This window comes from Euleptes europaea, chromosome 17, assembly GCF_029931775.1.
Source record: "Euleptes europaea isolate rEulEur1 chromosome 17, rEulEur1.hap1, whole genome shotgun sequence".
Taxonomy (NCBI): domain Eukaryota; kingdom Metazoa; phylum Chordata; class Lepidosauria; order Squamata; family Sphaerodactylidae; genus Euleptes; species Euleptes europaea.
Genome location: NC_079328.1, coordinates 15,592,130 through 15,606,024, shown reverse-complemented (window position 1 = coordinate 15,606,024; position 13,895 = coordinate 15,592,130). Strand labels below are relative to the sequence as shown.

Here is a 13,895-nt window from a genome sequence, read left to right as displayed (position 1 = left end):
TTACTCTAAACTTCAAGGCGCTCCTGGTGTTTTTGCCCCATTCCTTTGATGGAATGAGCTTCCAGATGTGTATGTGTGAGAGAGGCACCAGTTGTATGTGATGTGTATTTGTGTGGAGGTGCCTTTGAGAAGAAAGAAGGGTGCTTCTGAATGTGAGTGAGTGAGAGAAAAGTTCTGCTGCCCATGTAGTTGGGATGGTGGGTTGATACCAGAAGGAGGATGTGTGGCAGCTGTCGTATGTGTTTGTGACAAAGGGAAAGAGAGTGGCAGTATCCACAAATCTGTGACCATTGCTTTATGTTATCATGTCTTCAAAAAAATTTTAAGAACTTACTGGGTATTCCGTGATGTATCTCCTCCTCCACTTTATGATTAGAACTGGGGCTCCCAAACCTATCATCTATTATATATCAATCTGTTATTAAATTTCGGTACTCCTTTGAGCCATCAACAGCTCCTGATATGTTTCAGTTGTTAATATCAGATATCTCTGTGTCCACCAGGACTAGTAGTAGACAAAAGATTTTCCCTCCCAATAGAGCAATTGAAAGCTGCAAAGAATATTTGGAAAACAAGCTGTAAACAATTACAAAACAAGACATTAAATGAGGATTGGTCCTTAGCGATTAAGGATGCAAATCGTAAATGTTCCCCTCTCTTCTTCCAGATACCTTTTTAACAGAACTTTTTCCTTGCCAGACTATTTCCGCTGGTTGGAAATCCATAAATTTAGACGAGCTTTCCTATTGGCAAGAATTCTCTCAGCCCATGTGGAGAGAGGCAATGGCAAACCAAGTCTCTTGCCTTGAAAACCTTACAGGTTCGCCATAATCCCTGGGTAGCATTCTCGATTTGTTAATCTGTTTCCTGGCTACATCAGGTGGATATTGTAATTCCAAAAATACCTGTAGATCTCTCAGGTGAAAATCTGTCAGAGGGATTGGAACAAATGTGGCTATAAAGTTTGGCTGTAGACAGTAGATTGATGTGTTTAGGATGGTAACTAGAGGCGTACAGATACGTTTGTTGATCAATAGATTTCTGGTATAAGGTGGTGTTAATGCATCCATCATGTATATGTTCTTGTGGTGTGTCCATATAGATTTGTTTCTGCATATGTGTGGGTAACTCCTTTAATCATCCTGTTCAGTTATTTTTGGTATTCCCAAGTGGGGTCTGAGGATAACAGTTTGTAAAAAGTAGTAATAATGAGTTGTCTTCCAGTGTCCTAAATATAATCTGATCTGTCCATGATCAGGTGCACTTGGAAATATGTGGTGGACAAATTGTGGAAGAGGAGAGGATACCGGAGCTTCCAATTCAAATCCCTGCCTTCCACTCCCTTGAGGTCAAGAGGGGCTGTGGCTTAGTGGTAGAGCATCTGCTTGGCATGCAGAAGGTCCCAAGTTCAATCCCTGACATCTCCAGTTAAAGGGACTAGACAAGTAGGTGATGTGGAAGACCTCTATCTGAGACCCTGGAGAACTGCTGGTGGTCTGACTAGACACTACTGACTTTGATTGACCAAGGGTCTGATTCAGTATAAGTCAGCTTCATATGTTCATGTGAAAAGATGATATGCGTTAAATTTTATAGTGGTGTTTTGGGGCATTGACACCTGTGCTATGTTACTCTCTTTCATTGTTAATTCTACTTTAAAAACTTAATGCATAATGCAGGAAAGAGTTTCAATTTGTGGAGGAGGAAAAGAGTTTCACACACACACACACCATAGAACCATTTTGTTCAGTGCTTTTGCAAAAATCTCTTAGAACTTAGGAGAAGAAAAAGGAGTGATTCATTAAAACAAAAGGGGTGATTCATTAAAGATTGGGAGATTTCTTAAAGCACGAGCTTTTGTCGGGCTTATGCTTCATGCTTCAAAAATAAACATCTGCTTCAGGAAATCCCTTAGGTCCACAAAAATCCCTTTTGTTTTGCAGCAAAAGACAAACAGAGCTGCCTCGCTTGGATGTTTTAGACCTGAGCAGAGACTGATGCCATGACTGATTTTTGGGTAGTTTGGGATGGCCTCTATAAGGTAATCTTTAAACAACTGAATTCATATCAAGTGTCTTTCTCCTATGTTAATGGAATTTAACCCAAGCCAATGACAATGTTGCTGGCTAATGTCAAAATTCAGTAGTTAAAGAATTATAAAGAGTTTTAAGCCCTTTGTCCTCACCTCACTGGAATTAACTCTAAATTGGTATTAACTGCATGTGTAAAGCACCTACTTATTTCCCACGGTGCAATGTTATCCTGTTTACAGAGGCTAACAGCTGGGATTTCTCAGGTTTCTGGCTGCCCTGAGTCATGCTATGGAAACCCAAGGCTAGATTATTGTAACATGCACCTCATTGAACTGCCCTTGAAGATGACCAGAAACTTCAGCTCGTGCTAGGGTTGCTGACCCTTTGCTAGCAGTTCCCAGGAGACGGGTGGTGGTGGTGGTGAGATGAAATGGGATGCCATGATGTCGCTTCTATCTGCATGATTGGAAGTGATATCATTGTGTAACGGGAAGCTATAGGATTTTCCAGAAATGCTATGGTAAAAACCATAGGTGGACCAAGGCAAAGGGCAGGATGTTGCCCATCAAAATGGGCCACCTGGCCACCCTAGCTGGTGCAAAATGCACTGTCTCCTTTATGGCCAGACCCTGCTCAGTGAGAAGACCACATTACACCAGTTCTGAAATCTCTTCATTGGCTGCCTAATTGTTTCCAGGTTCAATTTAAGGGGCTGGTGCTTACTTTTAAGCCTTCCGGTGAGACTGCGAGACAGAACTATTCAAAGGAGTCCATGGGACAGCTTGAACAGGCTCTGGTTTACCTGTGTAGAGGTCTGGGAATATAGGCTGTTGGGTGGAGCAATCCAGCTACTAAATGTGTGTGTTGGGACTGGGAGGAGTGACGTCGCTGGTTTTCTCACTGTAACCTTGGTACGTTGTGAGTAGGGTTGCCAACCTCCGGGTGGTGGATGGAGATCTCCCGCTATTACAACTGATCTCCAGGCGACAGAGTTCAGTTTACCTGGAGAAAATGGCATTATACCCCATTGAATTCCCTCCCCTCTAGGGTTGCCAGGTCTCTCTTTGCCACCAGTGGGAGGTTTTGGGGGCAGAGCCTGAGGAGGGCAAGGTTTGGGGAGGGACTTCAATGCCATAGAGTCCAATTGCCAAAGCGGCCATTTTCTCCAGGTGAACTGATCTCTATCGGCTGGAGATCAGCTGTAATAGCAGGAGATCTCCAGCTAGTACCTGGAGGTTGGCAACCCTAGTAAGCAGTTGCTGCTGTGAAGGGCACAGGAACAAACCAGACAGCAGGGCGGGTGTCTGGGATCAGCTGGCATTCCCAGGAGGCAAAGCTGGCAACTGGCCAAACAGGTTGTGTCGATTTGCTGATTTTGGCGTTTCCAGGTCTGACTCTGCTTTGCCTTCAGTCTGGGTGTAGACAAAGCTGTTCCTTTTCCTGATTCCCTCGCAAGCCCATCTGGACCCAGGCATTGTGCAGCCAGTCTCCTCTCCCTCCCCCGCTTCCCTGTAGGTGGGGTTTCCCTAGGAAATGGCCTCGGCAGGAAGCGGACAAAGTCTCCGCGCTGCTCTCGGATCTCACTTGGGCTCCAGCGCAATGTTTTTTGCGGCAAATGCTCCTGAGAGAGGTCCCTGGGACGAAAGCGAGGCCTTTCTCTCCTTACAACGGGAAAGGTGGTGGGAATGGGTCTTCCCTCGAGGAAGGGCCCCCAACGACTCGTTGGTGTTTTAAGCCTGTCTTGGGGTAGCCAGTTTTTGGGGGACAACCCCCTGCGCGAAAGGGCTTCTCTGTAGGATTCCGCGGACACTCAGAAGGATGTTTTTGGGGCTGTATGTTCCAGTTCTGTGGTGGTCTTTCCTTCTTTTGGTGGATTGTCAGGAAGTCACTACCTTCACCGTGCAGTACCAGGTGCCGGAGGAAGCGCAGTCTGGGACGGTGTTGGGCAGGTTGTCTGAGGAACTGGGCTGGGCGGAGGGCGGCCGGACCGCAGGATCCTTCCAGTTGCTGCAGCCCTCCGCTCTGCTTCCCATCCAGATGGACTCTCAGGAAGGTTTGCTACGCACCGCGGGGAGGCTGGACAGGGAGCAGCTGTGCCCCCACAGAGACCTCTGCCTCATCTCCTTCAGCGTCCTCGCTGCCAAATACCTAGCCCTGATCCACGTGGAGATTCACGTCTTGGATATCAACGACAACGGGCCTCAGTTTCCTCAACCGGCGCTGGAGCTGGAGATATCGGAAAGTGTACTGTTACAGACGCGAATCCCTTTGGATCGAGCCGTCGACCCGGATGCCGGCTCGAACGGCCTCTGTTCCTACCTCTTGTCACCCAGCGAGCACTTTGCCTTGGAGGTCACGTTTGGTTCTGATGGAACTCAGCAGGTGGAGCTCGTGGTTGTTAAAGAAGTGGACCGAGAGCTCTACTCCTCTTTCCTTTTGACCGTGACTGCCGTTGATCACGGCGAGCCCCCCCGATCCGGGAGTACCTTTGTGAGGGTGACCGTGTTGGACTCCAACGACAACAGCCCGACGTTCACCCAGAGTTCTGTGACTGTCGAAATTCGGGAAGATGCTTCGATGGGGACCTTTTTGGTCAACCTCACCGCCACAGATCCAGACCAAGGCCCCAATGGAGAGATCGAATATTCCCTCAGTAAGCACACTCCTGCGGAGGTGCTTAGAACGTTTGCTATCGAGAGCCGGACAGGCCGTGTTCTCTTGCAGCAGCCGCTGGACTATGAGAAAAAAACTAGCTATGAGGTGGATGTACAAGCCCGAGACCACGGAGCAAATCCCATCCCAGCCCACTGCAAGCTTTCGGTCCGCGTTGTGGATGTCAACGACAACAGGCCGGATGTTCATGTAATCTGGGCAGGACAGGCAGCAACGGTGTCAGAGGCTCAGCCCAAGAACAGTTTTGTGGGTCTGGTGATACTCTCTGACCCCGATGCTGGCAATAACGGGAAGGTGGATTGCTATATTAGCCAAGGGGCTGCGCATTTCTCCTTGAGAAGGATCAACCCCAGCAGCTACATGCTGCTCACCATTGCCCCCCTGGACAGGGAGAGCCGGGCAGAGCATAACCTGACCTTGTTCGTCCAGGACCGGGGGGCCCCTTCGCTGGCTGCCACCAGAGATTTCACTGTCCACGTTGGCGATATCAATGACAACGTGCCCTTCTTTGAAGCAAATCTGTACCATGTTTCTGTGGCTGAGAATAGCACCCCCCCTTCCGCTTTGCTGGCAGTCAGGGCTCATGATGCAGATGCAGGCCTCAATGGGAAAGTCACTTACACTATCCCCGATGGGGTGGTTTCGGAGTGGCTCGCTATTGATGCTGGCACCGGGGAAATCTGGACCCGTACAGCTTTTGATGCCGAAAAGATGGCCGGCTTTGAGTTTATTGTCACGGCTCAAGACGCAGGCCAGCCGAAGCTGTCGTCTAATGTTTCTGTCAGGGTCACGGTGCTCGATGTGAACGATAACGTCCCGGTTATCGTAGAACCCCCGGTGGAGGGCGGGCGGGCAAGTGTCCCTGTCCTTGTGGACGTGGGCACTGGTCACGTTCTGGGGCCCGAAGGAGAAAAGGGTTCTGACTTAGTCCCTTCTCCCCTGCTCTTCACCATCTCTGCCACAGATGCAGACTCTGGCTTAAACGGCGCACTTATTTACAACCTGATGAGCGGCAACGACGCTGGCCTGTGTGTCCTTGATCCCCGCTCAGGGCAGGTGTATCTGAACAGCAGCGATGCCAGCTTCCTAGTGGGCCGCGAATGGGACCTGGAAGTGTCTGTGAGTGACCGAGCGGAGAAGCCACACTGCACCAGAGTCCAGGTGACGGTGACGTTCGCCAGTCACCGTGAGGACATGCCAGATTCTTCCCCCGTCTCTCAGCCCCTCAGCCCCTCTGCCGTAATCGGGATTTGCCTTGTGGCGCTGCTTGCCATCTTCCTGGTCAGCTTGAAGCTGGCGGTGTCTCTGTGCAAAAGGGAGAAACACGGCAACATGACGTACAACTGCCGGGAGGCAGAGCACGCCTACAGCCAGCAGCAGCCGAAGAAGCCCCCCAAACCCATCCGGAAATCAGACATCCACGTCGTGCCCGTGCTTCAGCGAGGGGACGCTGAGCAACCACCGCCCGGGTTCGAGGTTCCCCCAGAAGCTGTTCGGGTCGGCGTCTCCGAGATTCCCTGCCACATGACCCCAACTCTGTTCAGGACCCTCCGGAACCAGAGAAACCAGAGCAGCCTCGCCGAGCAGGACGAGGGGTTTGTTCTCCCTGCGGTGCTCAAAGTTTCCAAACCTCCCCATGCACAAAAGTGCAAAGCGCCCAGCGCGACAGACGTGCAGCTCGCCGGCGCACACCTGTGCGCCTCCTGCCCCAAGGACCCCTTGCCGGAAGCAGATCCGCAGCACCAGGGCAGGTCCAGCCCTGAGGCCGACCTAGAGGAGGCCAGGAGCCGCCGGCACATCCTCAGGAGCTTGGTGAGGCTTTCCATGGCAGCTCTCGCCGAACAAGGCCCCGCAGGACAGCTGACGCTGGAATCCGGCCCTGTGCAGGTAAGCAGTGACTGCCGCTCAGGGTTTTTCCAAAACGGGCTGTGGGACACCTGAAAGGACTGGGTGACACAGGTGTGGGTATAAAATGAACTTTTGAAAGTGGTGATAGATTTACAGTGATTCAAACAGTTAAACTGCATGAAATGTTCTTTTTCACTCAAAATAATCATTTTCCGGGACAGAATGTCATATGCCAGCAAACTAGTGTGTGTGTGATTCACAGTGGGCAGCCGTGTTAGTCTGTCTGCAGTAGTAGAAAAGGGCAAGAGCCCAGTAGCACCTTAAAGACTAACAAAAATATTTTCTGGCAGGGTGTGAGCTTTCGTGAGCCACAGCTCACTTCTTCAGATACAGCTAGGATGTGAACCCATCTGTCTTTAATTCACAGTGGACAGCCGTGTTAGTCTGTCTGCAGGAGTAGAAAAGGGCAAGAGCCCAGTAGCACCTTAAAGACTAACAAAAATATTTTCTGGTAGGGTGTGAGCTTTCGTGAGCCACAGCTCACTTCTTCAGACCATCTGAAGAAGTGAGCTGTGGCTCACGAAAGCTCATACCCTACCAGAAAATATTTTTGTTAGTCTTTAAGGTGCTACTGGGCACTTGCCCTTTTCTACTAGTGTGTGTGTGTGTGTGTGTGTGTGTTTGGGGGTTCAGTGAAGGCAGCAAGCCTTGTATCTCACTCCGTCCAGTCTGTCCATTTGTAAGTACTGCCTATTGAATATCCATGGAGGAGAGGTAGAAAGAACAATTGTCCCGTATAGGTGGTGGCTGGAGATCTCCCGCTATTACAACTGATCTCCAGCCGATAGAAATCAGTTCCCCTGGAGGAAATGGCCGCTTTGGCAATTGGACTCTGTGGCATTGAAGTCCCTCCCCTCCCCAAACCCCACACTCCTCAGGCTCCACCCGCAACTCTAGGTATTTCCCTACCTGGAACTGGTAAACCTAGTCCAGCAGCACCTTAAAGATGAACAAAATCTCTGTAGGGTAGGAGCTTTTGTGAGTCACAGCTCAATTCAGATACTTCACAGCTTGTTTCTTCAGATTCACGAAAGCTCCTACCCTACCAGAAATTTTGTTAGTCTTTAAGGTGCTACTGAACTCTTGCTCTTTTCTACTGCTACAGATAGACTAACGCAGCTACCCATCGTGATCTATCTCTGGAGGAGAGGTATTTTCTTTTTCCACCACAGCTTTGGAGTTGACTCACTATAGAGCAGCAAGGTGCAGGAGCAGTGTACCTGAGCAGTAAGAATGAGCAGTAGGGGTATTTATTTCTAGGCAGCTTTTCTATGCCACTTCTACTTAAGCACATTCTGTAAAGTCTACAAATCCTTCCTCAGTCCAGGAGCAGTTCCTGTTATATACTTTTAGAATTGCATTGTCTCCCGGGCTGTAGGATGCTCCTTGTGAATTTGTATAGTACCAGATCCCAAATGGAGGAGGGAGCTAAGGAACTGGGAGCCGGCACTACGAAGATCCATCTCCAAGCTGTTTAGTGGAGGGTGTTGGGGATGATGCAACTCCAGGGGCTTAAAGGAGTTAAATTTCTATGAAGGGTTGGTAGGTTTAACAAGGTTAGTTCCTGGATATTTGGAACTATGGGGAGGGGAAAGCTCAAATGAGCAAGTTCAATGCCATCTTCATTAACTCTTAAGATATATATTGCTAATTTTTATTATTTTTTATAAATCTAGAAAACCAGACTGTAAACACAGAATATAAAAGGGAAAAAAAATAAAGGTCATATCATAACTGCAGTTACATTTGCATTCGTTACATCAGCCAGCGTGGTGTAGTGGTTAAGAGTGGTGATTTGGAGTGGTGGACTCTGATCTGGAGAACTGGATTTGAGCTGCGGAGGCTAATCTGGTGAACTGGATTTGTTTCCCCACTCCTACACACGAAGCCAGCTGGGTGACCTTGGGCTAGTCCTGGCTCTGATAGAGCTCTCTCAGCCCCATCTACCTCACAGGGTGTCTGTTGTGGGGAGGGGGAGGGAATTGTAAGCTGGTTTGATTCTTCCTTAAGTGGTAGAGAAAGTCAGCATATAAAAACCAACTCTTCTTCTTCCTCATCATCATCAGAATAAAAAAGAAAAAAGAGTATAACAACCAATATTATGAACAATGCGCACTAGAAGAAAATTCATAGCAATTATGAGTAATGTACAATACAATAATGATAACACAATGATAACAAGCATTGAACAGTGAAGATCCTAATAATCTTAGCTTCAGTCATAGGGCACTCTATATAATATTTAATAGGGGCAATATTGACATTGAACAATGCTATGAAATGCATTATATGATAGACTAGATAAAATACTTAATAGTAATTATTAGTAAATATTTCTAAAATATTTAAAGAATTGAATTTTCCTTCCTTTTTGGCGCCTTTTCAGTACAAATATATCATGAATATTTTTCATATTTCATATATTGCTAAGTTATTTGTTGTCAATGTAGCACTGTAGGTTTGTCTGTGGTGGTTGATGTGGAGATGAAAGGAAATGTGTGGGGGTGTCTGGGTAGGGAAAACTGATGGGGGATAGATTTCCCCCCTACGGCCACCAAAGAGTAGGGAAGAACCTCAGACATTATAAATAACCCAAATGGTACTGGGGGGTGGGTGAGGATATCCTGCTAGGAAGCAGCTTTGGTAGCAATTGTTTGCAGCGTCTGTCTCTTCCTGTCTTGCAGCAAATCTCGCAGCTGCTGTCTCTCCTGCACCAGGGCCAAGTGCAACCCAAGCCCAATCACAAAGGCAACAAATACACAGCCAAGCAGGCTGGCTGCAGGTGAGTCTCGCACACGCCACAGGTCCCAGCCAGGTAAACGAAGGCGCTTGCCTTCGTGCCTCTGTTTCCGAGGAAGGGTTGCCACCTCTTCTTGCCACCTCTTCTTCTTGTGCCTGGCTTCTGCCTTGGTACCAGGGTTGCCAACCTCCAGGAATTAGCTGGAGATCTGCTATTACAATTGATCAGTTGTAATAGCAGGAAATCAGTTCACCTGGAGAAAATGGCCGCTTTGGCAATTGGACTCTATGGTGATGAAGTCCTTCCCCAAACTACACCCTCCTCAGGCTCCACCCCAAAAGCCTCCTGCCAGTGGTGAAGAGGTACCTGGCAACCCTACTTGGTACTGGCCCTGCTCCCGGGTGCCTGGCATGCTGACCTGAAGCAGGCAAAGTCTCTGCATCAAGAGAAAAGCAAGTGCAGAGAGGCTGGGGACCAGGAGACCCTGAGTTCAAATCCCACCTCTGCCACAAACCTACTAGCTACCTGAGGCTTTGGTCTTTTATGCATGGCTGTTTCACTCGCCGTCACCCCTCTGACGACTTCAGGGCTTTGTTTGGATTATGCATGCCATTCCCGACCATCAGAGGTTGCCTCGCTCTCCCCCTGTGCTTCCCTGCATTTTACCTCTGTTTGAGAGACCTGTTTTATCTCAAATTTGAAGATACCGGCAAAACATGGGGAAACGCAGGGGGAGAGCAAGGTGACCTCTGAACGCCGGAAACTGCGTGCATAATCCAGACAAAGACCTAAAGTAATCGGAGGGGTGATGGTGAGTGAAACAGCCATGCATAAAAAACCCATGTTGCTTCTTCTGAAGTAACCAAGGAGTTCCTGTCACTTCTCCCACTGAAGGAGAGACGTGGATGGGAGGATGGCTGTTTCCTCCATGTTGTTTGCAGGAGAGCTGGTTCTTCTCCAGCAGAGTTGACTTGGACCTGAGCATTCAAAAGTGCTGCTATCATTTCTATCTTGCCTCCCATCCCGGTTGGCTATTTTTGGTCTTCCTTGTGTCATTTCCAGTCAGCGGTGTGACCTCTGCCAGGCCAACAAGGGCTCCAAGCAGGGCTTTGCCACCTTAACCGATGACACTGGCCCCGAACACGGGGGTGTTTCAACGTAGTCAATTCAATGTTCCTTTAAAATGTTGAGAATCGAGCCATGTATATGCTTGTGTGAAACAGCCCAGGACTTAGGGCCGCCAACCTCCAGATACTAGCTGGAGATCTCCTGCTATTTTACAACTGATCTCCAGCCGATAGAGGTCAGTTCACCTGGAGAAAATAGCTGCTTTGGCAATTGGACTCTATGGCACTGAAGTCCCTCCCCTCCTCAGGCTCCGCCTGGCAACCCTACCAGGACTATGCTAAAAACCCTGATGCAGCTGCAACAGACAACCTCAGTCCAAAGAAAAGAAAGCTCTCCGCACACGAAGGCTTTGCCAGAAGTTGGGGGTTGTATTTTCACATTAGGGTCTGACCCATAACTGTTATTGAGCCCATGGTGGTTGCACAGATCCAAGGAGATGTGGGTTAGGCAAACCAAACAGAGCAAGATGGCGGGGCCTGGTTTCTTTGGGGATGGGTGGTGACGGCGCATTCTGCACTGTGTGAAGCTGCTTCTCCTTACAGGAACACCAGCCCACATGCTGAGGACCTCGTCACCAAAAGGGGTTGCAGCAGCAAGCATCCCGACTTTGCGCTGTTGGGAGAGGAACTAGAGGACCTCTTGGATTCTCCATCAGGTGAGAGAGAAATACTCATGTCCCTTCCCTTGCAGCGGTGCTGAGTCTGCGGAGTCAATCGGTCTTACCATGCCCCACCTTGCCGTAACAAAGGCAATAAAGGCATGGGTTGGTCAGCTACTTGCTCCAAGGGCTAGACCCAACTGTCTTGTCTCTAAGCCAAACTCCACAACCCTCCCATTAGTTTAAAAATTCCGCCAGATGTTAAAACTGCAAGGGTAAAAACTTTTTTAAAAGTATAATGCTAAATTTTGCAGTCAGTACCAAATGTTGCACTTATAGCAAATTACACAGCCCCAGGCTGATCTTTCCAAGCCTGGAGAGCCAGTGTGGTGTAGTGGTTAAGTGGTGGTTTGGAGCGGTGGACTCTAATCTGGAGAACCGGGTTTGATTCTCCACTCTTCCACATGAGCGGTGGAGGCTAGTCACAGTTGTCTTAGAGCTCTCTCAGCCCCACCTACCTCACAGGGGGTCTGTTGTGGGGAAGGGGATTGTAAGCCGGTTTGGTTCTTCCTAAAGCGGTGGACAAAGTCGGCATACAAGAGCCAACTCTTCTTCTTCTTAATCCCCTTGATTGTTTTTCCTCCCGTATGCTATAGGGCTGGACCAGCTGACGGAAGCAGATCCCACCTGGATGGCCAGGTTGTCCCTTCCCCTCTCAGCCGACTACAAGGCTAACATTGTCTCCCCGGGCTCTCTGCCGTTTCCGCCCAGCCAGGAAGCCGTGGGCAGAGGCGAACTCCACACTTTTGCGACCTTTGGCAAAGCTGCTGGGGGTGAGCCAGCCGAGCCCCAGCCGGCTAACTCCTTCCTCTCCGAGATGAGCCACCTGCTTGAGAGGATTCTGTCTCAGAAGGCCAACTCCCAGGAGGATGTGTCCTTGGGGCTCTGGCAGCAACTCTCTGTGTGCGGCAGGACCTTGGAGCAGGAAGGGGGTGGGGTGGAGACGGCAACCAGCAAGGAGATGGGTAGCGGTCTACAGGTATGAAGGTAAAGGAAGAGCATGCACCAGGCATGCCGGAGCAGGCGGCGGCTCCCGGTGGAAGCGAGTCATGAGGGAGCATGTCCTATGCACACTTCATGCGCTCACTGCCACCGACTGGTAGCCGGGGCCCTGACCCTACCCAGACAGCTCTGTGCTTTACGGAAGTGGAAGGGCAGGCCCAGAAGTGTTCTAAACTGCTCTCTCCTCTGAAGCAGAGAAACCATCCTCATGCTAATACTGAGACCACCTGAAGCGATCTGGGGCCCAGAAAGGGTTACTTCTCAACTGGAGCAGCAGCAGGGCTGCTGTGCTCTCAAGCAAAGAAGCGCTGCCCCTTGATCAGGCCCTGAGCCTCCTGCTGGCGCTCCCCGTCTCTTTTCAACTTTCTGCTATATAATGATGGAACGTATTATATAGCAGGCCCATGATATTAGGTGCTGTGGAACACAGGCAGGACAATGCTGCTGCAGTCTCCTTGCTTGTGGGCTTCCTAGAGGCACCTGGTTGGCCGCTGTGTGGACAGACTGCTGGACTTGATGGGCCTCGGTCTGATCCAGCAGGACCTTTCTTATGTAACCTCAAAACTGCTGCTTAAGTATTTTTAAAAGAACGATAAGATGTCCAAGAACCAAAATTCTGCATGTCACTCTGTTTATGTTCTAGCACTATGACTACCCCCCAAACAATGGATGATACAGTGATGAAACGCAGATGGATGACATAGGAGGGGGCGGGTTTCTACCAAGGCCACATGGGATTCTGGCCTGCAACTGCTGAAGATGAGGGCCAGAAAGCTGCCCAGCAGGTGGCAGGGAGGAAAACCTGGCCATCGGGATGAATCGTCTTCTCAGGAGCGTGGGGGGGGGGGGGGGGGAGAGACCCAGCCTTTAACCAAAGAGGAATGTTCCTTTACCCAGTGTCCAATGTACCAGCTGCAGTCTGTAACAGAGAACTGGGGTAGCCTCTTCTCCTTTCCCAGAAATCTTATGTGTGGTGTGTTTGCTATTTCTTATTCATTCTACTCATGAGTTAAAGCTTTTTCCTTTCAGACTGAGAAATGGAATTTTAATAGTCACTAATTTGGAGCACAATGACTATTGCCCAGTGAGTTTCCTGACACTCACTGTGCCAACAATCCACAGCTGCCTGGATTTCCAGCTCAGAGTTGAATGTTGTGTCTTGGGCCTCACCTGTTTGCATCTCAGTGGCAGTATTTGCTTCCATTGTCTGGCTGCTTCTAAGAAGGCCCCAGTTTCCCATTTCCCTCCCCCAAAAGCATCTTTTCCAGAATCCTGCCTTTGTGTTGCTAATGGAAGAAAGACAGAGGTCTGGCAGCAACTAAGAAATCTGAGGACATCCTGCCTGAAGGCAGCGGGCCACTTTGGCTTGTATTTTTAGAGCGGAGGGGACATGAGGATAAGAAACTTGCTGAGATAGAATCATAGAGTTGGAAGGGACCATCAGGGCCATCTAGTTCAAACCCTTGCCCAATGCAGGAACCTCACAACCACCTCCCCCCCCCACACCCCGTGACCCCTACTCCATGCCCAAGATGCCCTACCTCTCATGAACTGCCTAAGTTCATAGAATCAGCATTGCTGACAGATGGCCATCTAGCCTCTGCTTAAAAACCTCCAGGGAAGGAGAGCTTACCACCTCCCTAGAAGCCTGTTCCACTGAGGAACCGATCTAAAAAAATTATTCCTAGTATCTAGCTGGAAACTCTTCTGATTTAATTTTAACCCATTGGTTCTGGTCTGACCTTCTGGGGCA

At 49.4% G+C, this 13,895-nt stretch overlaps 1 protein-coding gene across 1 annotated transcript; it reads left to right on the top strand.

Moving 5' to 3' along the window:
* Window positions 1–3,848: 3,848 nt before the first annotated feature.
* Window positions 3,849–12,125, top strand: PCDH12 (protocadherin 12). Its single transcript, XM_056862818.1, has 4 exons — window positions 3,849–6,593; window positions 9,299–9,396; window positions 11,025–11,137; window positions 11,737–12,125. The coding sequence occupies exons 1-4, from the start codon at window positions 3,852–3,854 to the stop codon at window positions 12,123–12,125; spliced, it is 3,342 nt and encodes a 1,113-aa protein (XP_056718796.1). The 5' UTR covers window positions 3,849–3,851.
* Window positions 12,126–13,895: the final 1,770 nt, after the last annotated feature.